This window comes from Biomphalaria glabrata, chromosome 10, assembly GCF_947242115.1.
Source record: "Biomphalaria glabrata chromosome 10, xgBioGlab47.1, whole genome shotgun sequence".
In the NCBI taxonomy this organism is placed as follows: Eukaryota; Metazoa; Mollusca; class Gastropoda; family Planorbidae; genus Biomphalaria; species Biomphalaria glabrata.
In genome coordinates, this window is record NC_074720.1 from 7,934,164 (window position 1) to 7,961,432 (window position 27,269).

Sequence of the window (27,269 nt, forward strand, 5' to 3'; positions counted from 1 at the left end):
ATTAATTTCATACAAAAGACTCGCATTCTTTTTAATAAATATATATAATATTTCTATATTAGCCTACTGCATAAAAAGGTGAAAAAAAAATCAAAATTTCAAAAACTGTTGTTTAGGAATTTATCGATTATGAAGGTTGAATAAAATAAAATTGCCTTATTGTGATACTAGTCAAAGGGTAGTGAGGACTGAATTCTCAGACTTTTAAGGGGCCTTAATATATTTAATAGGTTTCTTGTTACTAGAGGGCTGTACTAAATCATAGCTGTCACAACATTATAAAATTCCTTATTGGACACTCTTACAATGATTACTTCCAAAGAACTGCTATTAGCTCATGTTTACCAATAGTGAAATAGCAGTTCAACAGACTTATTTATCTATGAATGGTCTTATTCTGAACAATACATACAACTAACTGCATGTCAAACGATCGTTTTATTATGATTATTTCAATATGTTTTCCAAAATATAACGTCTTACGATGGTGTCTGTATTATCGGATTATATATCTTATGTTGAAATAAGCATAATTTTGTGGGCTTTAGTACCGTGTTAACCCATTGCTAATTTATAGTCTCGGGGCACGAAACTATTGTGAACTAATCAATATGGTAGCCTGTCCTGGCTTACACAAAGACTTAGCGCCCCCTCCCTCCCCCCTCCATTCTACCCTAGTCATCATTTAGCAGGAAAGGGCCAAGGATCAGCACACAGGACCTAGCACTTAGCATTAATCCCACAGTCTGCTGGCTGATGTGGGTCAATGTGCCAGTGCCAGACATCCAACTAGGAATTAAGTGCCATTCTGTTTTCAGAGGTTCTCAAATAAAGGACAAAATGAGGGTGTATTAAGGACATTCAATATGTTCTTACGTTTTTTTCCCCTTTTGTTTATTGTTGTTTTTTCATTAAGTTGGCAGGGTTGGGGGGGGGGGCTACGAATAAAGTATAGGACTTGTAAACTGTTTAGATCAATAATTTATTTTTCTAAATTAGGGTCAATATGCTAGAACTTATTTCCTTTTAGCTTAGAGCTCAACGGCAAACTATGCTAGGGTAGGCACCTATTAAGCTGCCTAGTCGTTTGATAAGAGATCTGGACTGTCATTTGATGGTCTTTGTTATGTGCATATTGTGTAACATTTATTTATGTATGTGACATTTAGATGTCGACTATGCAGAAATTAAAGTTGTTCTCATTCACTTGAATACTGTTGTATAACTTGTTGTCGCGTATGGTTACTAAATGAGTTCTGCGTCTATAATAGCACAACAAACATGGAGACCTCGAAATGGACGCTTGAATAGCAGATGACATTTATTTGACCTAAAATATTAACATACTGGTGCAAGTCCAGCCATCAATGAATACAAGAAATTCTCCACATGATTCAATTGTAACATCCAATAATATATTAAGTACAAAAAGCACACATCTGTTTATACTTCTTACAATAAATCTGTATGCGTCCTCTCATTTCAAAATCATGGTAACTACTTATCACAACTATTTGTATTACACATCCATACGCTTCAAGAACATGGCGACTACTACTTTCTGACCATGTGGTCATCTCTCAGAACGAGATTTCCTGCCCATAATTCTCGATTAAGTTTCACTTTCACGTGAAACACAACAAAAATGTTATACTCCGTGATTCCCCTTAATTCATATCACAAACAAAAATGTTATACTCCGTGATTCCCCTTAATTCATATCACAAACAAAAATGTGACAGTCTTGATGGTCCCGGGTTCGAACCCTGCCCGCAGCCATTCTTCGCGGTCCTGCTAGATGTTTGGGCTAGGGGATGTAGTTATCTAAAAAAAAATCTGAAGGAAATCTGAAACACATAAAACATTTTACAAACAAATAAAAATTGAAAAAGAAAGCTACCCAGTCTCAACAGTGAGAAAAGGTTGACATTTTTCTATGAAAAATAAAACATCGTTACTGAAAATTTAAAGAAACATCATTAAAACATTATATAAACATCACAATAAAGAAATCTGAAGTCTGGTAAGAAGAAACCCGTGCATCTAAAACAGAAGGTGTCAAGAGAGACTTTGAAAAAGCACAAAAACTTTTAAATGCCAGTACCCAAACTGTTTGACAGAATGGAATAAGCTTGCTTGGAATTACCGATGTCCCGGTATATCTCTGAATTTCCTCAGATTCTTAGAGAAAAATGTATTTCCAAACACTATTTGGCTTTAGGTCAAAAGGCCTAGACAAGACAATAAAGAATCTACCAGTTCAGCCACGACCGATTTCAGGCGAACATCAGACCGAATTATCTATATATACATACAAACCTATATATATTTAATAGGTATGTATGTATGTACATATGGGATATACGCCTACATTTGAGACCAAAAGAAAATCCGCTGCCGATGACAGGCGTTGACAGAAAATCTCAATTGACAAAGGTTATGCCTGCTCCAGATGGGGCAAAATATGTAGGGCACAGCTAGGGCTGCGTAGCCACGGGAAAGAATGCGTTCCTCATTAATCTTCGGACTCGAAGGCAAGCCTTATTATGTATGTATGTATGTATGTATGTATGTATGTATGTATGTATGTATGTATGTATGTGTGTTTGTGCGTGTGTGTGTGTGCGTGTGACTGTGTCTGTGTACACGAAGTATAAATTGACCTATCGTATTATTATTATTATTATTATTATTATTATTATTATTATTATTACATGTATTATTATTATTATTATTACATGTATTATATTAATTATTAATTATTATAAATACATTATTATGTAGGTCAAATTAAACATGTTGGAACCCGAACCATTGCGTGAATTGAATTCTCGAGCGTGCTTCATGATTGAGTAGGTCGATGATTTAGCAAATGATGAATTAGATTAGTTAGTGCACAGTCATTTTGTCATACGCCCAGGGGTGCGTCCAACAGCAACAAAGGATTTCCTCTCACTGCCTTCGGCTAATGCTTTTGGTTCGACTCCATCTGTTTGGTGACAGTCCTTGGTTAAATGTGTGAGTCTTTCACTCTCTCAGTCTATCATTTATCTATCTGTCTATCTATTTATCTATCGATCGATCGCGGTTTATCTATCTATCTATCTATCTAATCTATTAGTCTAGCAATCATTTTCCTTTCGCATTTTTTCCATAACTTTATTCACCTTATCTGGGCTCTTCCATTGTCTTGAGAGACAGAAGGAACTTTACAAGACATTATCTACAATGTGTTACGTATTTATCCTTTAGTTTTGTTTCACGCTCTTTCACTCTATATCTCTAGCTCACAGTTTAAATCATTCTCTCTCTCTCTCTCTTTCCCTATATCTTTCTCTTTCCTTATTATCCATTAGCACTTGCGCAATCTTTATCGTTTCATCTCATTCTCTTTTTTCTTCTTCCTATCTCTATTACTCTCTTTTCTCTTTTTTCCCATCGCTACTCTTTTTTCACCCTCTCTTAATCTCTCTCTTCTCTCTCTCTCTTTCTCTATCTCTCTCGCTCTGTCTGTCTCTCTCTCTCTAATACTCTCTTATTCTCGCTCTTTCCTTATTTTTTTTCCTTTTTTTTTCTTTTTTTTTTCTCTCTCTCTCTTTCTCTCTCAGCTCTATTTCTTCTGTGTTCTCTTTTTTCTTCTTTCTCTTTTCTTTCCATCTTCTCTCTTTATTTACGTTTCTGCTTATTCCTTATTCTTTTTTTTTTTTTGTATCTCTGGTAAACTTCTCTTATCTTTACTCTCTCATTATTTCCCTCTATTCTCCCAGATTCTGTACACAAATAGATCTAAATGCTGGTTTAAACTTTAATATTATCTCTGCAAATGATTGATCGCGTGGACAGTTCGATGACCTAGGGGATGAACAGTTCGATTAGCAATTTATCACAGAGTTTCAAGTAGGTTACACTACCGAACAGTATTAATCCCGTAATGCCACGATCTCTGGTAATCAAATTAAAGCGTTGTATTTAAAGCTTGTGCAGAGGTGAATTAAGAACTTTAATGAAAGTGGTGTCCATTTATTACTTAACACTCTGCTACATTTGAGCCATCGGCGACGTCCACCCTTTCGTTATCTAAAAAAAAAACATATTCTGGTTGCATTTGACCAAAGATAGATGACCAATGAAATGACTAAATAGTATTAACTGTTATGAAAGGCTGTGAACCATAGTCCTAGAACCTTGTTGTTTTTTTCTTGTTAAGGAAAAATTCAGAAGCATCGATCTGTATAACTCAAGATCATATAAACAGTTTTATCTTATAGTCTGATGGTTATAAATTTAAACACACAATAAAGTCTGAATCTTTTATACAAAGATAACAGAATGTTTGGCTGAGACGGGATTATCTTAATTCACTACTGTGATAGAGGTAGCCTCAACCTCTGTAGAGGCCTAGCATTGGACCGCGCTATTTGGACGCATCTGTAGACAAGGAAAGTAATGGACAGCGAAAAAAAAGTATTGACCTTAACTCTGGACGTAGGCAGCGTTCTAAACGAGAAATGCCTGCTCTACCAAAGTGAAAGTTAGTTATATGTATGATATATATCGACGAGGCTAAATAATGTGTGCAGTCCACAGAATGGACTTACATTTGGATTTCATAAATTGAAATTATTAACTCTTTCTCTCCTAACAGACAATAACTACGTTGATTCCACCAGAATGTGGTAAATAATTACGGAGAGAAAGAGTTAATGATGAGGTAGACAGATATTGCATATTATCAATTTGATAAACCAGACATGATGTAAATGTTGAAATAAGGTTTATTTGACTAATTGATTTTCTAAAGTTAAAAACAAGATACTTTAAAGAATGCAAATGAATACAGAACTTTCATAGATAGGACAGAAAAAGATGACCTTTACATCATCTGCCCTATAGACCACATGGTCTGAAAGGGGAACTTTACATATAGATCTAGTCTACGAATGCGTTCCGGAAACAAATACACAATATGTTTTGTTGTTGTTGTCTTTTTTTTTCAGTCTTGCTCACGAGTGTTGTTTAATTCAGAGCTTATTAAAATTAGCCTGAGAAAATATTTTTCTTTCAGAGACTGCACTATCGATTCCAGCACACAAGGGGAGGTTAGTCGATGGTTAAGCACACCAGATCGATGCCTGGTCTCATCGGGGGTCTGGCTGATATTCCCGTCTGAATACGGACAGGCTTGAATGTTGCAGACACCGATCAAAGGAGGCCAGGTTATCGTTTCGGTAACACAGCTGGGGGTTGGGGGCGTGTGAAAAATAAAAAGAAACTGTTGTCTCCTCCCCCCCCCCTTTTCTTCAGCGACCGCATCTTTTTCTTCAGGATAGGGCTCAACAGTGTCCAAAATGTTGATTTTGTCCCTACATGAGAAGGCGGTTCCTAAACTGTTTCATGTGGCCCTAGACTCAATCAAAATTTGCATTGCTTGGTTTTCATAAATCGGCAAATAAACATAAGTTCCCCTTTCAGACCTTGTGGTCTTTAGGATAGATGATGTAAATGTCTGTTTCTGTGGCCCCAAGGGTAACGAGGATGTCCTGTGGCCAGCACAACGACCAACCGCCTATACTTTTACCCAACGTCAGGTACCCATTAGAGCTGGGTGGACTCAGAGGCGTCCTAAGGATTCCGAAAATAAAAATTCCAGTCTTCACCAGGATTCGAACACCGAGCTTTGTGGTTCGGGAGTCATGTGCTTTACCCCCGAGCTTCCGGCAAATATATTGACAAATTGTGGTTTAAATCAGCAAAAGAAGAGGAGTCTGCATTTGATTTTGATGAATGAAGTGACAATATCTATTACAAACTTTGCGATAATTTGAAGGCTGTTTTAATCATTTCAATATTTCAATAATATCATCGACGCTTAACATTCATACAATGTTCAAGGTTGGTTTATTTTTGACACAGTTTTTTTGTATTTATTAGTGAAGCATTTTAGTATAATTTTTTGTGTGTTATTTTTTTCTTTAGTTATGTAAGCTACATGGATGTTTAACTAGAAAACATTAACATAAATGTAAAACAGTGTTAAAAAACTGACTCAATATGTAACACTGAAAAGGCTCTGCATTGATTGTTAGGGACACGTGAACTGGTCAGTATAAATTGAGCGGGAACCTAGCCTTGATCGCCTTCATTCTCACAACTCCATGTTCTTTTGTTTTTTTAATAGGAAACCTCAGAATTTGCGCTATTTAATTTTAGCTTTATCATCATCGGAATCCTTGGGCCTTAGGCCTCTTTTCTTTGCCTCTTTTTTAGGGGCTTTATGTGCCTCTTTTATGGGCCATCTTGCCTCTTTAGTAGGCTTTTTTTATGTTTTTATTTGTAAGTTATCATAATTCACAAGTATTAAATCATAAACAATTGAAAAGTGATTAACCTAAAAATATAATAATAGAAATAGAAATATTATTTAATATCAAAGACATACTACCTAACCATCCTAACCATTGAACCCACTAAAGACATGTTTTTTTTTTGTTTTTTTTTTTCTAAAGGAAACCTCAGAATTTGCGCTATTCAGTTTTAGCTTTATCATCATAGGAATCCTTGGGCCTTAGGCCTCTTTTCTTTGCCTCTTTTTGGGGCTTTATGTGCCTCTTTTATGGGCCATCTTGCCTCTTTTGTGGGGTTTTTTAAAATATTTTTTTTATTTTTTAAAATGTGTTTTTATTTGTAAGTAATCATAATTCACAAGTATTAAATCATGAACATAAAAGAAGAGACTAAAACGTGTTGGCTTTATTCGATATTAATGATTCAATCTCGGAAGACGTCATGGTTTAACAAATTTGAATAAGGTTTAAATTTGAATGAAAACTTATTCTATATCTATATTCTATATCTATACTCACAATGGACCTCATTCACCAATCACGTGATTCTCTATCTCTTCTATACAACTTACGTAATACACACAGGCTATCACGTGACAGTTTTTTTTTCGTTGTTTTATCAATATTATCACGTGGCTAAATGTTGTTTGTTTACGATTGGGGAATGAGGTCGATTGATTTTAAAATTAAAAAACTTAGAGACAATAATAGTATTGAGAGCTTTATTTTTTAAATATCATAGTCTACAACAGTATATTATTCCGCATTACAAGATGAAGACATTCCTACCGAAATAAAAAAAATTATCAAACCAAATAAACAAATAAATAATAAAGTACCCTGAAAGACACAAACATACTAAGAAAATTTCTTATTCCATATGTAAGAATTTACAGATAATCTTTCTTCCCTAGTGCCTCTAGAGTATAAAACGGGTTGCCTGAATCAGCCAGATAACCAATGACTAAGCAGAGTTTTAAGTCTCTAATTAACAAGCAGGACTAGACTAGGACATAATGACGCGTACTACGTAATTATCTTATCTTTTGAAGGAACGTCTGTAATTTATAAGATAAGAAGATAATATTACGTCCAAACTTGCTTCGGGCGGGAAAGGTTGACAGCAGGCAAGGTTCGACCTCGCGGCCTCCATCGTGACGACATTTAGAAGCTGTCAAAAGGAGAAACACTGCACTATTTTTTTTAAATCGCTATTTCTCTTCCCATCTTTCTCAAACCGGAAAAGAACCTGACTTTCTGATTTATATATTTAGTACGATGCGCCGTTTACGAAAATAGATCCAGAGACTCTGTTTAAGGTTCTAACTCCTGGTATAAAAAAAAATATCAATTTTATTTTCAAAAGGTTCCCTTTCCGGAGAAATGTGAGCATCCCTGAGTGTTTAGTTTATCCGAGTTTTTTATTGGGGACACAAGACGCGGGCGGGTCATCGTGATCGCTTGATAAAAAAAAAATATTTGGCATTAGTTCTTTGGCCAACTCGGACATCCAACACAATGGGTCAATAACAGCGGCATCTCGGAGTTGGGAAGAGGGAGGGGGGGGGGTAATAGTGGAGAGCTCCGGTCAGTTGAAAAGGAAGTGGTCCTCCGGAAAGCACAGATCAAAAATGAAGAGAGAGAGAGAGAGAGAAAGAGAGAGAGAGAGAGAAAGAAAGGTGGGGGGTAAAAAGGAGAAGGGAGAGTAAGGGTAGCCATCGATCGAAGAATCTTTTAAGCTTGCGACATTGCTACCAAAATCGCTATCCATTTTATTGTGAGATTTAGAAACAGAGTGGACACAGGGCAGTGTTTCCGAACTGACATAGAATACAAATTGGATCGATGAAACGAAACTTATTTCTCAAGCTATTTTTAATGCATGATGCGCGGTAGCTGAGTGGTTCAGCGCTTGGCCTCTGAACCCTAGAAGGGGGCTCGAGGTTCGAAACCCGACTCGGGCAGAATTGTGTTTACTGAGCGCCTAAAGGCAACATGGAAAACCAACTCCTAGCCACCCCCTCCCCCCACTGGTCCACTAATGAGATTGGACCAAAAGCGCTCTGAGCATGCTATAAGCATGAAAGTAGCGCTATATAAAAGCTATAATAATAATCTGACTTAAGTTAGGGGTGATGATCGCCTTCAATGAGCAGTCTATTCAATATCCATCTTTCCACAAGCCCCAGCCATATTCTTCTCCTGTCTTGTACCCGTATTCTGCAACGTCATTCGTCTGTCTGACTACGTCACTACTTTTTACCGTCGCTAAAAACAATGCACAATATATTTATTTAGAAAACTAACATAATCTCTAAACTAAACTAGGTCACCACATGAAGAATCAAGAATTAAATTTTATAAGCTCTTCAATGTGTAACTTACATTTATTGCTACAATCTGAAAGTTCAGTCTAACGTCCTTTAGTTTGTTTAGTTTATTATCAAAGCCTCCAATTTTACATCAATGTTGTAAACTTGAGCTAAAACGACAAAGTCTCTTATCATGACACAAAGCAATATCTAGAGATAAAAAAAGTAAGTCAAATTTCCCCTTTCAGACCTTGCGGTCTATATGGCAGATAATGTAAGGTTTCTGTGGCCTGCTGTTAACGAGGGTGTCATGTGGCCAGCACAACGACAAACCGCGTTTACTTTTTCCCCAACATCAGGTACCCATTAGATCTGGGTGGACTCAGAGGCGCCCAAATATCCCGAAATTGAAAATCCCCGTTTTCACCAGGATTCAAACCCGGGACCCCCGTTTTACCGCTCAGCCACCTCGCCTCTAGAGACAACCAAAGCATGAAATACAAGAGTGGCTTCAATGATGTTTAGGTATAGTTCTTCAGTGAAGCTACGAGTCGTTGACTAGTTGTGTAAAACTAATTCGCTGGTCAGCAGAAAAGAAAATATTCCCAAGAATATTCAGAGACATAAAAAGTTTATCTATTACTGAAAAAAAACCAGAACGTCTCGACTTTCAAGAATCGAATTTACAACAGACACTGACGAAAAGCACTCATACAACAATTGGCCATGTCATGCGCACAATATGACTTGTTATTTTTTTAAAGAATCAATACGTACTAAATAGTAGGTGGTACTACTGAATTGGGTTGTAGGTTCTATAATTGGATAACAGTTCAGTGTGAGCACATTCTGGGCCAAACGACTTTAAAACAGCTGAACTGATTTGTCTACCGAGACTAGACATGTACTGTCCTGGTTTACCTGTACTGTCTGTCCAAAATATAGTTGATACCTTCGAACCGCACTCACCGTGTCTCAATATAATCTATTTCTAACTACTAGAGTTTGGATTCTATTTTTTTTATTAATATGTTTCTTTTTTCTTTAATATTAGCTTAATGTAATCATAGGGATTTAGTTTTGTTTTTTTAATTTAATCATGTTTATTTTTAAATCGAAAAGTAGGGGAGGTAATAAACAAGACAGGTTGATAATTACCTGTTTTTATTATCTCTAGCATCTAGAATTAGGTTTTAAAGAGTATATGTTCTCATAGAGATCTATTTGGCTTCATTAGAAATGTAGAAATCTGTGTATGTGTGTTTGGTGTTTATTAAGAATAATAACAGGTTTCTTATGATAAGTCAGGGGAAATAACTGTTGCAGACCTGCTTATCATGTAAGCATGTCTAGGTGGACATTGTTTAAGTACCCATGATCCTTGAAAGTTGATGTTATGTAAAGCAAAGATCTAATTATAACCACCAACCAATTCGCTTGATAAAAAATAAATCGGCACTCAGTAATCGTGCGCATTGATGCCAGAGTTTCTAAAGCTGGGTGTTTTATCCCAGATCAGTGTATATTGGGGTATCCTTTTTTTTTTAAACGAAAACTCTGTTTTCATTTGGAGGCGTGTTTGATGAGTTGTAAAGCGCTTGGCTTCCAAAGCAGGGGGTCCCGGTTCGAATCCTGGTGAAGACTAGGATTTTTTTTACTTTCGGGACCTTTAGAGTGCCTCTGAGTTAACCCAGCTCTATTGGGTACCTGACTTGAGTTGGGATGACCACATGACACCCTCATTAACCATGTTTCACAAAAAAACAGAAGACCCTTACATCGTATGACCCATAGATCACAAGGTCTGAAAGAGGAACTTTACTGTTTTCATTAAATCTGGGGGATCTCTTGAGAAGTATTTACAGTGCACTCGGGGAATGGGAGCATTCACGGTAGAATAAGTGACGACCTTTGAAAAATAGGTCAATGGCTGCCTGGTCATGTGATCTGCGCTCTGAACCGTCTTCTCAATGGTCCTGGTTTGAACCCTGCCTCGACATCTCGCGCCGTTCTGCAGAAGGTTTGGGCGTAATAATCTGCAATTTGAAGTAACAATCAAAACATGACTCAGGCTTTCAAATCGTACAGTTTCTAACCCTATTCGAACTTCTATCATTGTATTGACAACCAAATATTTGTCACCACGCCGCCCCATATCCCACTAAGGTTAATGAAGACCTTGCATCCCATGTCTCACTGACCTAAACTATACCCGCTTATTAGAGTCTCACTTTATCTCGTACGTTTCACTTTTTACACATTGACCACACACACACACACTACAGAAGCTGCTACACCAGAAGATGATATCATTTTACCTAACGCCACACTTCCTTGATCAAATATCTAAAGCTACCTTTTCTCTCTCTCTGCACAGGGCTCGTCAAACTCGGAGTACATTGTGTCTCGGGAAAACGAGTCGCCATTAAAATAGTGAACCGGGAAAAGCTGAGTGAGTCTGTACTGATGAAGGTACGTACCTGTTTAGAAATCATGTGTGAGCATATGTGTGGGAGATAAATTGTTTGGGAGATGAATTGTGTGTTAACTTTTGTGTCACAGTGTGTGTGAGGTGTGTTAGCTTATGTGTGTGGGGTTAATTGTGTGTTATCTCATGTGTGTGAGGTGAATTGTGTGTGAGGTGAATTGTGTGTGAGGGGAATTGTGTGTTAACTTATGTCTATGAGGTGAGAAATTACTCCAGACAATGAGACAGCTGTCCAGAAGTATGTCAGGAGCCCTCCAGTAAAGATCTCATTAAATAATGCCTCGTTTCCTTTTCCTAACTGACAGGGAAATGTATCGTGATCTGAAATGTTGGATGTATTGTGATCTGAAATGTTGGATGTACTGTGATCTGAAATGTTGGATGTATTGTGATCTGAAATGTTGGATGTATTGTGATCTGAAATGTTGGATGTATTGTGATCTGAAATGTTGGATGTATTGTGATCTGAAATGTTGGATATATCGTGATCTGAAATGTTGGATGTATTATGATCTGAAATGTTGGATGTATTGTGATCTGAAATGTTGGATGTATTGTGATCTGAAATGTTGGATGTATTGTGATCTGAAATGTTGGATGTATTGTGATTGAAATGTTGGATGTATTGTGATCTGAAATGTTGGATGTATTGTGATCTGAAATGTTGGATGTATTGTGTTCTGAAATGTTGGATGTATTGTGTTCTGAAATGTTGGATGTATTGTGATCTGAAATGTTGGATGTATTGTGATCTGAAATGTTGGATGTATTGTGATCTGAAATGTTGGATGTATTGTGTTCTGAAATTTTTGAGGAATCGTAATCTTAAATGTTTGATATTTATTAGTTCGATCTATGTTTTCTTGTTGCATAGCGAAGACAAGATAGCTTGGTGAAAAAGCGATAAGCTTCTAGAGATCAAATCCCCTTTAAGACATTTTAGTCGCCCATGAGTCCACTGACAGTTTGGGCGAGACCAATCGTTACAGAAGGCTTGAGCACTGACCTGCGACGTCACGGCTTGTGGGAAGTTTAGACCATTAGCTTGTTGCCCACGTCACAGGTCGTGACGTCGCAGGTTGTTGTTGAAGCCTTTTATAACGGTTGGTCTCGGTTGGGGGAAAGTAAATACAACTGTTCGTTGTACTGACCGTGGGTCATTGAAAAAGAAGAGCCGGAATATTAAATGTTACTTTTAACTTTGTTTAGCATAAAGAGGAATTCGGATTGTGTCGTTGAACAGATTACATCGTTTTAATATTTCTATCACTTGCTCATTAAAGAGTCAAAAAGATTCTCAACTCTTAAATAATGGCTTTCAAAAATATCTAATTGTCTTGGAGTGTCTGTTGTACAGAATCAATGAATTTTTGATAAACTATGGATTTAAAAATTAATATGATACTTTTCTATCTTTAAGCACAAAGTCATTTTTTATTAAATGAATGACTTAATATCGCATCCTTGAGAGTTGTTTGATTATCTATTTATTTCCAAATCTCTTTAAATATTTCTCCTTATTTTCTAATGTTTCTTTTTTTCAGTCCCCCTCACATTTCTAAATGTCGATTTCTCTTCTTTTTCAATGTTTCTGTATTTTATTGCTGTAATAGAATAAGCCAGGATCGCAACATGAAATGCACAAAACATAATTTTTTTTAAAAGAACAAAAGCTTACACGAAGTGTAACTGTATCAGTTAGTTTGGATCAGACGTGTTATTAAATGTGTAATAGATCTAGACCAACAACAATCAATCTGTGCGATTAATAACATTTTTACCATTTGTTTTTGTTTAGTGCCACTTCATATTTTTAGACTTCTCACAACGATATGATCCTGTCACTTATATGGACCAGTTGGAAAAATGGGGGGGGGGGAGAAAGAACGGGATATCTGGTTGAATGTTACCGTAATCGCTTTTTAAAGGCATTTACCCAAAAAAAAAAAAAAGAGGTTGAATGATCTGAATTCGAGCTCGTGGCTCGCCCCTTCTTGGGCCGACGTGCTAACCACTCTGCCAGTGAGATACTTATAACTAGAGAAGATTGTATAGCTATTTATATTGTTTGTTTCAATTTAGATCAACGCTCTCTTACCAGACAAAGTGAGTTGATATAAGCTTTGTAAAAATTTAAAAAAAAACTCAATAAAGAAATTTCCAGATAAATTCCACATTTATAAGAGTACATGAAACAATTATCTCTCTTTAAAGCTGCATACTAGCTTTTAGGCCACTGTCGGCTGTCTCTGTTCTCTCTGGTGTATTTTTTTTTGTTTAGATTGCATTTTTACCCACCCCTCGTGTACATTGTACGACCATTATATATTGTATAAGTGTTTTGTTTCCTACAGACTATGATTCCTCCAAATCTCAAAGCGTAGTTGAGTTGCTCCCGAGAGATGAGTAGACCTTGAACTAGCAATAAATAATATAACTCAACGGTATCAGTGTCTTGGTGATAATTGATGACCTAAGGGAGACAATCTGCTCATGACGTCCAGACATCATTTAAACTGAAACACAAGAAACGTTGTCACTAAAGGAAGCTGGGCTATTTTTAGTTTGACCTAGCTCGTTCTCTTCTATCACTTACAGTTCATTTTAAGTTTTTAAAAAATGTTATTTGAAATTATTTCTTTGTCCACTCTCGCTTACTCTCTACTGACTCTCATCACCAAATTAACAAAGTAGTTATAGAGTTTATAATAGTTTTTAAACTATAAACACAACTGACTCTACCCTATGACAATTTTTAACCTCTATTCCCAATTTTACATTCGAAATTCGATTTCACGTTGGCCCAGCTAGGTTTACTTATTTAAACAAATGTTTTGTTTGTAAAATGTTTGACTTGTGTCGGATGTTCCTTCAGAGTTGAAGATAGATTACTTCCTAGTCCAAACCTCCCGCAGGACGACGGGGGATGGGAGCGGGCAGGGCTTGAACCCGGGAACATCGATAAATCCAAACAACAGTCCAGCGCGCAAACCGCACGACCAGGCAGCCATACGAAAAATTGCCGGTATAGCAACATGGTGGCTGAGCACATTGTTCCAAGTTCTAAGTTCGAATCCAAAATTTCATCTGGGATCCGTTGACGTTAAAGTGAAGAGAGGGAGCGAATTGTGACATTGACATATTCAGTCATCAGATTGTGACATTGACATATTAAGTCATCAGATTGTGACATGGACATATTCAGCCATCAGATTGTGACATTGACATATTCAGCCATCAGATTGTGACATTGACATATTCAGTCATCAGATTGTGACATTGACATATTCAGTCATCAGATTAGGACATTGAAATATTAAGTCATCAGATTGTGACATTGACATATTCAGTCATCAGGTTATGATATTGACATATTCAGTCATCAAATTGTGACATTGGCATATTCAGTCATCAGATTATGACATTGACATATTCAGTCATCAGATTGTGACATTGACATATTCAGTCATCAGATTGTATCGATCCAGTCATGAGCCAGTGAGCTCAATTGAGTCAATTGTAGGAACCAATTATTGAAATACATCAAGTAGAAAGAAGCTCCCGTAAAATCGATGCATGTGTCGAAATTTAGTTTTATTAGCAAATATTACAGCACGACATTCCTATCTCAGTTTATGAACTGCATTTAACAATCAATGTGATATAACTACAGGCTTGAACCTTCCATGGTTTGATTTTTGCAAATATCACTGATATTAACATACGGTTCATTTTTATATCAAAATTATTAGTTACTTTTCATCGGACCTCTTTCCCTCTAACACGGTATTTGAAATACTTTCAAACTATTGACAAATCGGGTAAACCCGTTTCCATAGCATTTTATATTAGATATGAATGTATTGGCTTAAAGGGCAAACCCATTTTTTCGCAAAACTACTTTTATTTTCGTGGCGAAAGAGAAAAACTTGAAGGAACTAAGGCCCGCAAGCCGCGGGTCATATCCGGCTAGTACTTCATAACGAGAAGTACGTCTTAGGCGTATACTTGTATTAATTTATTCATGCATGTTAATTAGAAAATTTGCTAAGTCATAGTTTTTTCAGACATAAGGCGCTTTTGTACGAATTTGTCATAGCATATGGAATATGAAACAAAATCGTTTGTTGTTTGTTTATTTACTCAAGTCCCTATTTGTGATTATTTTAATTATAAAATTATTTTGTTAGTAATATCAGATGCTGGCAGGCGCGGTGGATGAGCGGTAAAGCGTTTAGCTTCAGTACCGAGGTCCCTGGTTCGAATCCTGATGAAGGCTGGGATTTTTTAATTCGGGATCTTTGGACGTCTCTGAGCCCACCCAGCTCTAATGGGTACCTAACATAAGTTGAGGAAAAGTAAAGGCGGTTGGTCGTTGTGCTGGCCACATAACACCCTGCTCTTTAACCGTTGGCCATAGAAACAGATGATACTAACATCATCTGCCCCTTACATCGCAAGGTCTGAACTGAAAAACTATTTTTTTTTACAGATTCTGTAATTATTTCAATGTTAGTCTTACTTATCTTTGAAGACGTTGTTGGCCGAGGACTAAAACACTTCTTTTTTTCTAAATCAAGGGGCTTCGAATCCCTGTCTTCCGCGTGACCAGATGCCTACTTAACATTGTCTAGCACATATAAAGAAAGCTAGGAGAGTTTTAGACGCCCCCCTCCCAAGTACATTTAGAGCCGAAGAAACTTCACTTGGACTAAGTCATCAATTACGCCCCCTTAGAATCTTTGCACCCCCCCCCCCCCAACTCCCTCAAGTTTCATTGATTTTCTTTTCGTTTGAAATGCTCTAGTTTCCAGTTACAGATTCTAACAACAGAATGACTTTGTGATAGATTTATACATCTCGTCTTTAGTTGTTTGTTTTTTCCTTCTTGATAGTTTAGTATTCTATTAAAACTTTCTAATGCATCAAGGATTCCCCCGAGACACAGATTTATTGATTTCAACCTGATGTTTGGGAGCTCTCTATGTAGTGCATGTGTTCTGTGTCATTTGAAACGTCCTTTCAACGGGAGATAACAAACAAACAAAAATAAGGAGCTAGATCTAGTAGAATTTTACAAGGTTTCATAAAGCTGTCTTAGTCCATCATTGATATCATGTAGAGATGTTAACATTATTAAAATAGATTTTAAATCATTTAAAGTCAATTAAGTTTGTCAATGATACGCATGCGCGAGATAAGTGTGTGTGTCCGGGACAGGGACTGTCAATGTGCGGTACGCGTGCAGACAAATTGATTTTGTGTGTCACGCCGTGACCAAAAGCTCAGTTTTGTGTGTGTGTGTGTGTGTGTATATATATATATATATATAAATATATATATATATATATATATATATATATATATTATATATATATATATATATATATATATATATATATATATATATATATATATAGAGAGAGAGAGAGAGAGAGAGAGAGAGATAGATAGATAGATAGATAGATAGATAGATAGATAGATAGATAGATAGATAGATAGATAGATAGATAGATAGATTAATAGATTGGTAAACTGATGAAGTGTTGGGTTCATTAAATAGACAGACAGATAGATAGATAGATAGATAGATAGATAGATAGATAGACAGACAGACAGACAGACAGACAGACAGACAGACAGACAGACAGACAGACAGACAGACAGACAGACAGACAGATAGATAGATAGATAGATAGATAGATAGATAGATAGATAGATAGATAGATAGATAGATGTCTAGGATGATTAGGACTTAAGCGCGAAAAGTTATTTGTTTCATCAAAAGGGTAAAAGTTTTTGATTTAGCGACACAGGCCGCTCATAGGCGTGACTACCAGAAGCAAGACTAGGAATGGAGGTTTTTAAGAAAGTACAGCTTTTGAGAGAGGCAGGTTTTACGGACGTAGAGATCGACCTTCGACTGTTCCCTTTATTTCATAGATCGCTTATAATCTGCTAGGGTTTAGGCTTGAGATTGAGACCTAGACGTAGAACATTGTCATTAGTGATCCACCAAGAGAGGGAATAGACATGTTATCTACTGATCGATTGAGACGAAGTGGGTCGATTGGTAAACTGATGAAGCGTTGGGTTCATTAAATCATAGAATGAAATTTCTAATTTGAAAAATGGGGGGGGGGGGGTCGAGTTTAAAAAAAATGAGAACGGCCGCACTGGGTATGGAAATAGGGGTTAAGGGGGAGGGGGAGTGATAGAAAGAGAGAAATGCAGAAAGAGAAAAAAGAGATATAAAGAGTGTGAGAGATTATAAGGGAGAGAAGGAGAGTGTGAAAAAAGAGAAGAGAGTAGGGTAAGAGGGAAAGAAAGAGAGGTATGTGAGAGGTAGGTATCTCTATAGGGAAAGGGGGCAGGGAAGGAGACTGAGAAAGAGACAGAAATGTATTTTTTTTTTTCAATTTATTATAGCAATCAAAGATTAATGATCTTTTACGTCTTGTGTTGTGTTAAAGATGTCTTAGAAGAGATGATACGTCAACAGATGGATTAGCTTCTTTTTTTCTACCAAATTATGTCTTTTAAAATTTGCATTCATTATTATTTTCAACGAGCTTATTATTTTTGTAGACAATAGAAAATCTAAAGGAGATCGTGGATTTAATACAGGTTATAGTGTCTGTTGCGTGTGCGCTGCTGAATGTTTTGCGTTCTAATCTACATCCCGTGATTCAGTAACTGTGTTATAGTTTCTATAATCTTATGAATTTATATTATCAATGTCATATATTTGTATATATATATCTTCAGCGAAAAATTTAAACGCGCTTCGGTGTTCCACGGAGTTGGTGAACATTGAACCATAACTTACAAATAAAAATATATATCTTCATAAAATAGTCAGAAAGCCACAAAGATAAAGGTACATTTCTTATTCCATAGACCAAAATTTTTATACTAGTACGATCTACTGTAAAATTATATGAGATGACTGAGCACGGAAAGGTAGTCGAAAATTGCATTTAACAGCTGGGACTTTTTTTTTCTCTCTTCGAATATATGTTCATTTATGTTTAAAGAAAGCAACAAAAAAAATTAAACTTCGACATTCAATATATAACTAATAGAACTTGGATTTCATGTTTCTTAGCATTAGCATTGATGATTTATTTTAAATAAAAATGCTCCGAGATTTTCTCTGTACAAGGCCAGAACAGAGCTGCTGAGAAGCCCAACCTCAAGATTTGATGGAGTGCGCCTTAATGCAATGCTCCGTTATAATGACAACCCTCCGCGGCTGTGTTCCTGACAGTAGCATTCAACAGATGTCTTTGTTGATACGTGTCAGTCGCGCATTGAGACCATTAATGTCAAACTAATAGTTTTGTTGCTTCATTTGGTCGCCATTTTTTTCTAACGTTTTCCCCCTTTCAATTTTTCTCTCTTCTTTCTTCTCTTTTCTCTTCTCTCTTCTTTCTTCTCTTCTTTCTTCTCTTCTGTTTTCTATTCCCCGCCTTCTTTCGTTTATTTTGACGCAAGGTTAAAAACAAATTGTAGACAAGTAACCTTTTTTTCAACTCCATTTGTTTGGTTTCATTTGTTGCGTGAAGAATAAAAACTCGTAAGTAAATCAAGTGTAAGGGAATATCAGTCAACTAGTTTGAAAGTTGTTGTTTTTTAAATAAGCAAACTAACAAAAGTCAAGAAACTATAGCCAGATTTTTTAAAAATTATTTTTAACTATTTTCCTTTACCGAGCACATTTGTTGACATATTTTAGCACTGAAAGGTTCTGGCACCATCAACATTTTCACCACCAACATTTTCACCATCAACATTTTCACCGTCAATCCCATCATTCATACTATTTTACTCCTTCCTGTAGCTAGATTTCTGCTACTCAGCTGTTGTATCTTGAGGAGTTCCAGGCAGGCACAACATAACGTAGAGCTGGGGATTGCCTTGGCATTGCTTTTATCAATATTAGTTTGCCAGTTTTAACGTTTGTTTGTACTGCCGGCGTCGTTTAACTAGCAGGTAAAAGATGAAGAGCTGCCAATTGTTGCTTCAATAAAACTTAAGGTGAATCAAGTTTAAACAATGAGTTAGGTCTTTAAAACATTACTAGTACTAGTACTAATTCCCTTTTTAAATCTGAACTTGAGATGTCCACTGAGAGAATTGTTTCTTAGCCATCTTATATATAAAGCACAGTGTAAGGAGTATGTTTGTATGTCTCGAATAGAAATCAACACTTATCTCTTTTAAAAGTATTATTTAAATATAGCATCACGCAAAAACCATTTTCACAGTATTTTATATTAGCTATGAATGTGTCAGCTAAAAATGTAAACCTTATTTACATGTTTGATAAGAAGTTAAGACTTGTATGCTACTCATTAAAGTATCCCTTATCAAAATATTTGATATTTTAAGGTGCATTATTTGTAGTTCATTTATAAAAGTTTGCAGAAATCAAGAAATGAGCCGAATGAAGCTATTAAAAAAATACTTTACAATTTAAAAGTAATAAAAGAACAACTTTTGTGATGGTTTCATTCAATATGTTTGCTCAATATAATTCTTCTTTTCCTTTTTAAAGATTTGCTTTTTCTTTTTATGGTTTCATAGTTTTGATCTAAAAGAGTTCTACTATTGTTTCTTGTCTTCTGTCAAGGAGAGCTCCTATGCGCTGGCTTCAAAATCGAATCGACAGAGAAGCTTAAGTCTTCTTGGAAGATTATGAGCTCATGGTAGCTTCCCGAAATCCTGAGGGCATAGTAGTTGGTCTATTATTAGCCGTCCTCACCTCCAGATTTCTGACCAGCAGTCCCTTCACTGTAACAGCTAAACAACGGACACTGTAGCTACAGGGACATGCTTGACTGCTGTCCGTTTTAAATTGGGATCCATATCTGATTAGTGTTATTCACATGTCGCTTCATAAAGTGACGCACAGTTTTCAGTAAGAGTAACTCGCGCGTTCTTAGCTCAAGATGAAAGTCGGTCACTGGTGTAAAGAGCTTCATTCGCTGGATGATTTACTGTTTTACCTTGTCCACGGTATTACTATCACGGATCACTGTGGGGAAGGATAAAGGATAATGAAGAGATGGCTGGTTCAAAACTTTCCATTTCTGATTGTTGACTCGACGGCCTTAGGTTGACACCGGTGGCTTAGTCCACGCCAAATATTTGGTCAAAGGTTTGTAAGGTGCTCTTATGTTTGTATGTGTGAAGAGGCGTGCCATAAATGTCACCGAAACTGGTTCGTCACAGGGGCCAGAAATATGGGCATAGCAATTAGAAGGTGGGGGGGGGGGGCGAGAACAAAGTATACGAATAAACAAGCAAAATATAAAAATGTTTTTTTTTCAAACACATAAAAACGTATACAATGGGAAGAACTACACATTTTTGAGGATTTGAATAAGAGATTGACCCTTTACAAAATAATTAGATCAATTAAATATTTATTATAAGACATCAGTTTAGGCCAGGTTCACATTTAACTTTACATTCACTTTCACCTATCCTTTGGTCTGCTGGACCGTTTAGGCACCACAAAGGATCTGTCAACCTTCTTTCTCCATTCTTCTCTGTCATTTGTCTTTGATAGAATTTAATTCTGATGTTCTTTCTGAAAATATAGATACCTGCTTTTTTACCTGCCTGGGTGGACCACTTCAGGGGCCGATTTTGAGTTTGTGTTTCCACACAAACTGTCTTTGTTACCTTGTTTTCATTGATTCAGTTTTGTTATTACAATTAATTATTGTGAAAAGGGAGGGAGAGAGTTTTGAGGAGAGAAAAAGGAAGGAAGAGAAACAGAGAAAGATAGAAAGGGAGAATACATAAGGGTGAAGATTAAGAATGATACAAAGAAACCGATAGAGAGACAGAGAGAGGGAGCCAGAGAGAGAGACAGAGAGAGAGACAGAGAGAGAGGGAGCCAGAGAGAGAGACAGAGAGAGGGAGCCAGAGAGAGAGACAGAGAGAGAGACAGAGAGAGAGGGAGCCAGAGAGAGAGACAGAGAGAGAGGGAGCCAGAGAGAGAGACAGAGAGAGGGAGCCAGAGAGAGAGACAGAGAGAGAGAGACAGAGAGAGAGGGAGCCAGAGAGAGAGACAGAGAGAGAGGGAGCCAGAGAGAGAGACAGAGAGAGAGAGACAGAGAGAGAGACAGAGAGAGAGAGAGCCAGAGAGAGAGACAGAGAGAGGGAGCCAGAGAGAGAGACAGAGAGAGAGGGAGCCAGAGAGAGAGACAGAGATTTGTGTAAATTTTTGTTTTGTTTTATCTTTGAAATGTACTAATATGTTATATATTGTTACTGTGTTATTTGTACGTAAACATTTGAGGTGTTACTGTAAATTCATCCCAGAAAATGTTACAAAGTAAAACCCATGTTTAACTTGCCGCATTACCCAGTAATCTACATGTCATAAACCCTGGAGTTGGTTAGGAATTAAAACTCCAAAATGCATACGTTTTTGAGGTTTTTTTTCTTTTACATTCTGACATAATGTGTTCTTCAGAGCATTATCTTGTCTGTCTATTCGTGCCGTTAATCTCTTAGAACTAGCATATGACATAATCGGGTTTCAATAGACTGACATCAGGACCGTCTCGTTAGAGCCTGAGACGAATGGGGAAATTTAGGAAGATGTAGTAGAGGCTAGTAATTGGTTGCCACTGGTCGCTTCGTTTTAAACAGTTTACTAGATCAATACACATTTAAATGGAATACTTATCCAGATCCAGGGGCGGATATACCTATAGGCAACACAAGCAATAGCTTAGGGCCCCTCTTCCAGGAATATACAGCATTGATATAATAAGTAAAGACTTATACATGGACCCAAAGGGGCCCAATGTCCCTGTAGCTTAGGCTCATCAAGTGTAAATACGGCACTGTTCAGGTCATTTCTTTACAAATGATCGTCTGTCTGTGTAGGAGGTTGCGCCACGTTTCCTTTAGCACTATGCCTATATGTGTCTGTTATGTCTTGTTTATAACAATATGTTATGTCTCGTTTAGAACAATATGTTATGTTTCGTTTAGAACCTTCAGTTATGTCTTGTTTATAATTAACAATATGTTATGTCTCGCATAGAACCTTAAGTTATGTCTTGTTTATAATTAACAATATGTTATATGTTGCTTAGAACCTTAAGTTATGTCTTGTTTATAATTAACAATATGCCTTGCAGAATGAAGGTATACGTAGGGCAAGGGTTCCATGTTTTCACAAAAATTTAACATTGTTCAGAAATTATTCCAATTTGACGATCATTAGGTTGTCTATTGTCCTCTGTTATAGACACATGTTCGTACACGAACCAGGTCCTTGATATTGGAATTCTTTCGAAAGGAACTGTCTTTAGTTTCTATAGAAGCTCATAATTCCGAGAAACATAATTCTAAATGATTTAGGTTTATTGTATTACCAAAATAAGTATTTTGATTTTTTTTTTTTTCATTTTTTTTTTTTAAAGGAAACCTCAGAATTTGCGCTATTCAGTTTTAGCTTTATCATCATAGGAATCGTTGGGCCTTATGCCTCTTTTCTTTGCCTCTTTTTTGGGCTTTATATGCCTCTTTTATGGGCCATCTTGCTTCTTTTGTGGGCTTTTTTTTTTTTTTTAATATGTTTTTATTTGTAAGTTACCATAATTCACAAGTATTAAATCATAAACAATTGACAAGTGATTAACCTAAAAATATAATAACAGTAATAGAAATATTATTTAATATCAAAGACATACTATTTAACCAATGAACCCCCTAAAGACAGAAAAATGATACAAGTATCCTCTACTCCAGAACAATCAACACAATATCAGATATCCCTGACCCCCAACACCCTATTTCTGAAAAACTACATGAGCATTATACAGGTATATGAAAATCAAACTAGATAATTCTCTACCCTAAAGTCCATTATTTTTCTAAATGTTAATTCGAAGTGATTAGGATCAAACACCTTATTATTATGTAGACATTTGAGCCAGCTAGCCCAAACAAGATTCCTGTATTCGGAAACAATAATCAAGTTAAAGTTATGTATCATTTTATTTTTTAGTTTTGGCAGCTTGTTTAAAATAATAGACAAGTTAACATTTACATAATTGCCACAGTTTGCTTCCAATAGGTCCATTACAGTACTTCTAACTTGAAGGAATAATGGACATTCCAAATACATGTGTTTCTCGTTATCAGCATTTTCAAGGTGGCATAATATACATTCACGGTCATTTGCCCGTCTTCTAACCATAGGGGTCATCCCAAAGATAAGTCTATAACTAATCTCTCTAGCTTTTGGTGGGATATGTTTACTGTGTAGGTTTATGAATGTGTCCTTGAATTTTGTCACCCCAAGAACTCTCCCCCACTTAATCCTATTCACTAGGCTTTCCTGTAACAGCTTTTTAAGTGTTGTGTATGATTCATTGGTTTTGTTGTGTATTAAATGTTCATTACCAGGTCAAATTCTTGAAATAGATCTGTAAAATGGATGAGTGACTGTACCAAAATAGTGAGGAGTATCATTGTGTATTGGAAGAAGACTACTTAATCTTAAACCATAATAGTAAATTGTCAAGGGAAAGTTTGTTGGGTTCCTAACTACTTGACCTACAAATTTTAGCCTTAGCGACTGTATTTTTGTTTTAACATCTTGCAAGTTTATCCGCCCATCCTCTTTGTTTTGAATGAGTGTAGTGTGCTTAATGCTCCTAATAGTGTTTTTAAATATAAAGCTTCTAATTAACTTGTTCAGCTTGTTTATGAATTTAGGAGGTGGCTCTGTAATGTTAGCTAAATAGACAATCTTTGGAATGACCAAACTATTTATCAATACAGCTCTACCAAATATTGTAGAACCTTGTGTGCTGATAAAGTTTAATTAAGTTTGAGGCTTTGACAAAAATATTCTCCCACTGGTCTTCACAATAGAACAAAGGATTACAGGTATAGACAATACCACAAATCTTGATTTTATCAACAATTCTGAAAGCGCAATTCTCTTTGAATTTCCATTTCCCTAGTCCCATTACAGAGGTCTAAGGTGTATTGTATTACCAAAATAAGTATTTTGATATTACGTTTATCAATGAGACATTGATCTTTATTAAATCTCAAAAGTACATTTATTTGTATATTTCAACAAATATTTCTTGTTGTTTTTCAGGTGGAGCGTGAAATAGCAATCATGAAGCTGATAGAACATCCACACGTTCTTGGATTATACGACGTCTATGAGAATAAAAAATACTTGTAAGTATCTGTGTCAGTTCAAGTTCATCTCCTCATTAAATGTCCTGCTCATCTAACTCAAACCTTCACACTATGAGATATAGATCCAGATCTAATCTATATCCGTTCTTCTTTGTCTTCATTATTATGTTGGGGCGTTCAGATGACTAGACCAATATATGAGATAAACTGCGCAGTGGTTTCAAAATCAGGGAGCTCTCCATATAGTTTTCTTTCTATTGGGGTGTTTTAGGGCCAATATCTTGGGCAGATTTCAATTTTCAGCTTTTGGAACCTATGTTGTCTCATTCTGTTGGATATCTTGTCGGGATAGCTTATAATAGGCGTCGTCTTTCTTGTGATTCGGATATCTATGTCCGTATTTCTAAACACTTACAAAAGAATATCAGTTATTTTCTTGAACTATTTAAAAAACAATTTTTCTGTTTGAAAACACATCAATTTTATGTATTAGTTTGATTGTTGTTGTTTTTAAATCAATTTTTCCGAGTTAATGTTATTTTGTTCTTTAGAGAAAAACATTTAGAAAATTATTGTTTAAAGTAGATAGTAATAAGTGTCCGGACTATTGATAGGATGAAATAGTTTTCAATGTCCACCAAAAAAAAAAAGGTTACTGCTTTGTTTTCCTGCTTATTATTAATAAAACAGTGACTGACATGAAAATAATTTACATCACCGACTATTAGTGAAACACACTTTGGTTCTCAGTACGCTGATGATGTCTTTTTACTTAGACTTAGGTCCTCCCGCACCTCTCGGCGCACTGGGCGGTAAGGTGTCTCCACAAAGATCTGTCACTTGCAATGTCTGAAGCTTCTTACCACCTGGTGTCCACTGCTCTGAGGTCCTCCATGAAGGTGTGACACCAAGTTATACGAGGACGTCCCTTTTTGCGCTTTCCTCGTTTTGGCCTCCATGTCATCGCAACTCTTGGTATGCGTAATTCATTCGGTCGGAGGAAATGTCCCCATTTTATAGTAATTAGCATGAGTCTATGACTTTTTCTGTGTATCTAGATCTATTTACAGTTGGGGATTTCACTATTTTTAATTCAGGGCGTGGTATATGTGAAAACAATATCGCAAATGTGCGTTGTTTATCTGTGGGCGTTGTGGCTGAGCTCGGTGAAGTCTGGGATTTTGAATTTCGGGATTTTTAGGGCGCCACTGAGTCGACCCGTCCTTTAATAGGTGTCGGTCATTGTGCTGGCACCTTCGTTCACCATAGAAACAGATGACCTTTACATCATCTGTCTTATATATCCTAAGTTGTTAAAGGTGTACTTTATCTATCTATCTATCTATCTATCTATCTATCTATCTATCTATCTATCTATCTATTTAAACAGAGTTCATTAACACACAAATAAGAAAACAGTTCTTATATAATACAGACATTACTTCAGAAAAGAAGATGACTACGTCCTACGCGTCATGCATCTAGAATGTTGACCAATGTATATATATAATTTTCTTCTTCCCTCAAGAGTTTGGACGAGAAGAAGAAGTAAAGGAAAGATCACTCTCTTATTTCTGTGTTACGGTCGTGGCGCAGCATGGTGTGAATGAAAATGGTGCGAATGTGGATATTGAATAGAAGTGGGATTAAAAAGGTGGAAGCCGGAAGGGATGGAGAGAGTTGGGAAATATGTTTACGTCATTTGTGATCATATGCAAGTATTTTTTAGATTAACACTGCGGTCGCATATGTTGCGGTGGCCTAAGGCCGGCCCTGCAAAATAGCGGTGTATGCTACGCCGCCGGTCGACTAGTGACTTAAATTCCGCCTAGTCGATGGTTTTCCTGGCTGTCTTAGGCAACCCATTCAATGCTCTAATAGCACTAGGGAAAAAGGAGTATTTGTACAAATTTGTCCTAGCATATGGAACGAGGAATGTGCCTTTATCTTTGTGTCTTTCAGAGTATTTTATTAAATTTGTTTTTGTATTTGAAGATTATGGTTCTGTGTTTTATGTATAATTGCTACTTTACTTTTGAGTCTTCTGTCCTGAAGGCTTTCTAAATTTAGTGATTTTACTAAAGGTGATACTGTAGTTCGGGAGACATAAACACTTAAATACACAGACCTAGCAAGACATGAAGAACGCACTAACACAGACCTAGCAAGACAAGAGGAATGCATCAACATGAACCTAGAAACACACGAAAAATGCATCAATACAGACCTATTAACAAAAGGCAGGCAACAGGCAGAAAACACTAACAATCTACATCATTGATGCATTACCAACGCTGCCTGGGTCGGGCATCACTGATCTACATCTACCCACATCGCCTCGCAGGGGACTAACAAATATGGATTTCAAAAGGCGCCGTGAGACATTTCACACGACCTATGTGCCATATGATGTGACATTTCACACGACATACGTGCCATATGATGTGACATTCAGACGCTACCATTACCCATATGGAACCCTACGACTATCTCTGATCAATTCTTGACAAGCGTGCGTTCACGTTCTGGACCGAATAGTTCTATAAATAGTCTCGCAGTAATAACTTCTGGTCGATACTTCAACGAAAGTGTCTCTAGTTGTGGGAGTGGCGATGACGTAACTTTTTTAAAGAATTATTCGTTTTCTGATTTCTTTGTTCTATACGCCTGTTGTCTTTGTTTTATTTTATTTTCCTACTGTTAATTGCGAAAATAATGTGGAGGTGTTATCGCTTTGTTAAAGTCTGTCTGTATTTGTGTGTGCGAGATATAATTTTTAAAAGAACACACAAAAAATTGTTGTGAGTGGTCCTTGTTCAAAGCTGTTTGATTATGGGCATAGTTACTGCCTAGTCAAACATAAAACACCTGGCACATATAGGATAATAAACTATGATTTAAAAATTATACAAACTAATTGCAGCAAAAAGA

The 27,269-nt window shown here is 36.5% G+C and overlaps 1 protein-coding gene across 18 annotated transcripts in view; it reads left to right on the forward strand.

Annotated features, from left to right (window-relative positions):
* LOC106072940 (serine/threonine-protein kinase BRSK2-like) overlaps positions 1-27,269 on the forward strand; it is a 173,537-nt gene that overhangs the window by 37,879 nt on the left and 108,389 nt on the right. For all 18 annotated transcript variants that reach the window (XM_056045388.1, XM_056045395.1, XM_056045399.1 and 15 more), the window contains exons 3-4: positions 11,034-11,128; positions 24,292-24,377. In XM_056045388.1, the coding sequence (XP_055901363.1) occupies positions 11,034-11,128; positions 24,292-24,377 (181 nt within the window). The remainder of the gene's footprint in view (positions 1-11,033; positions 11,129-24,291; positions 24,378-27,269) is intronic.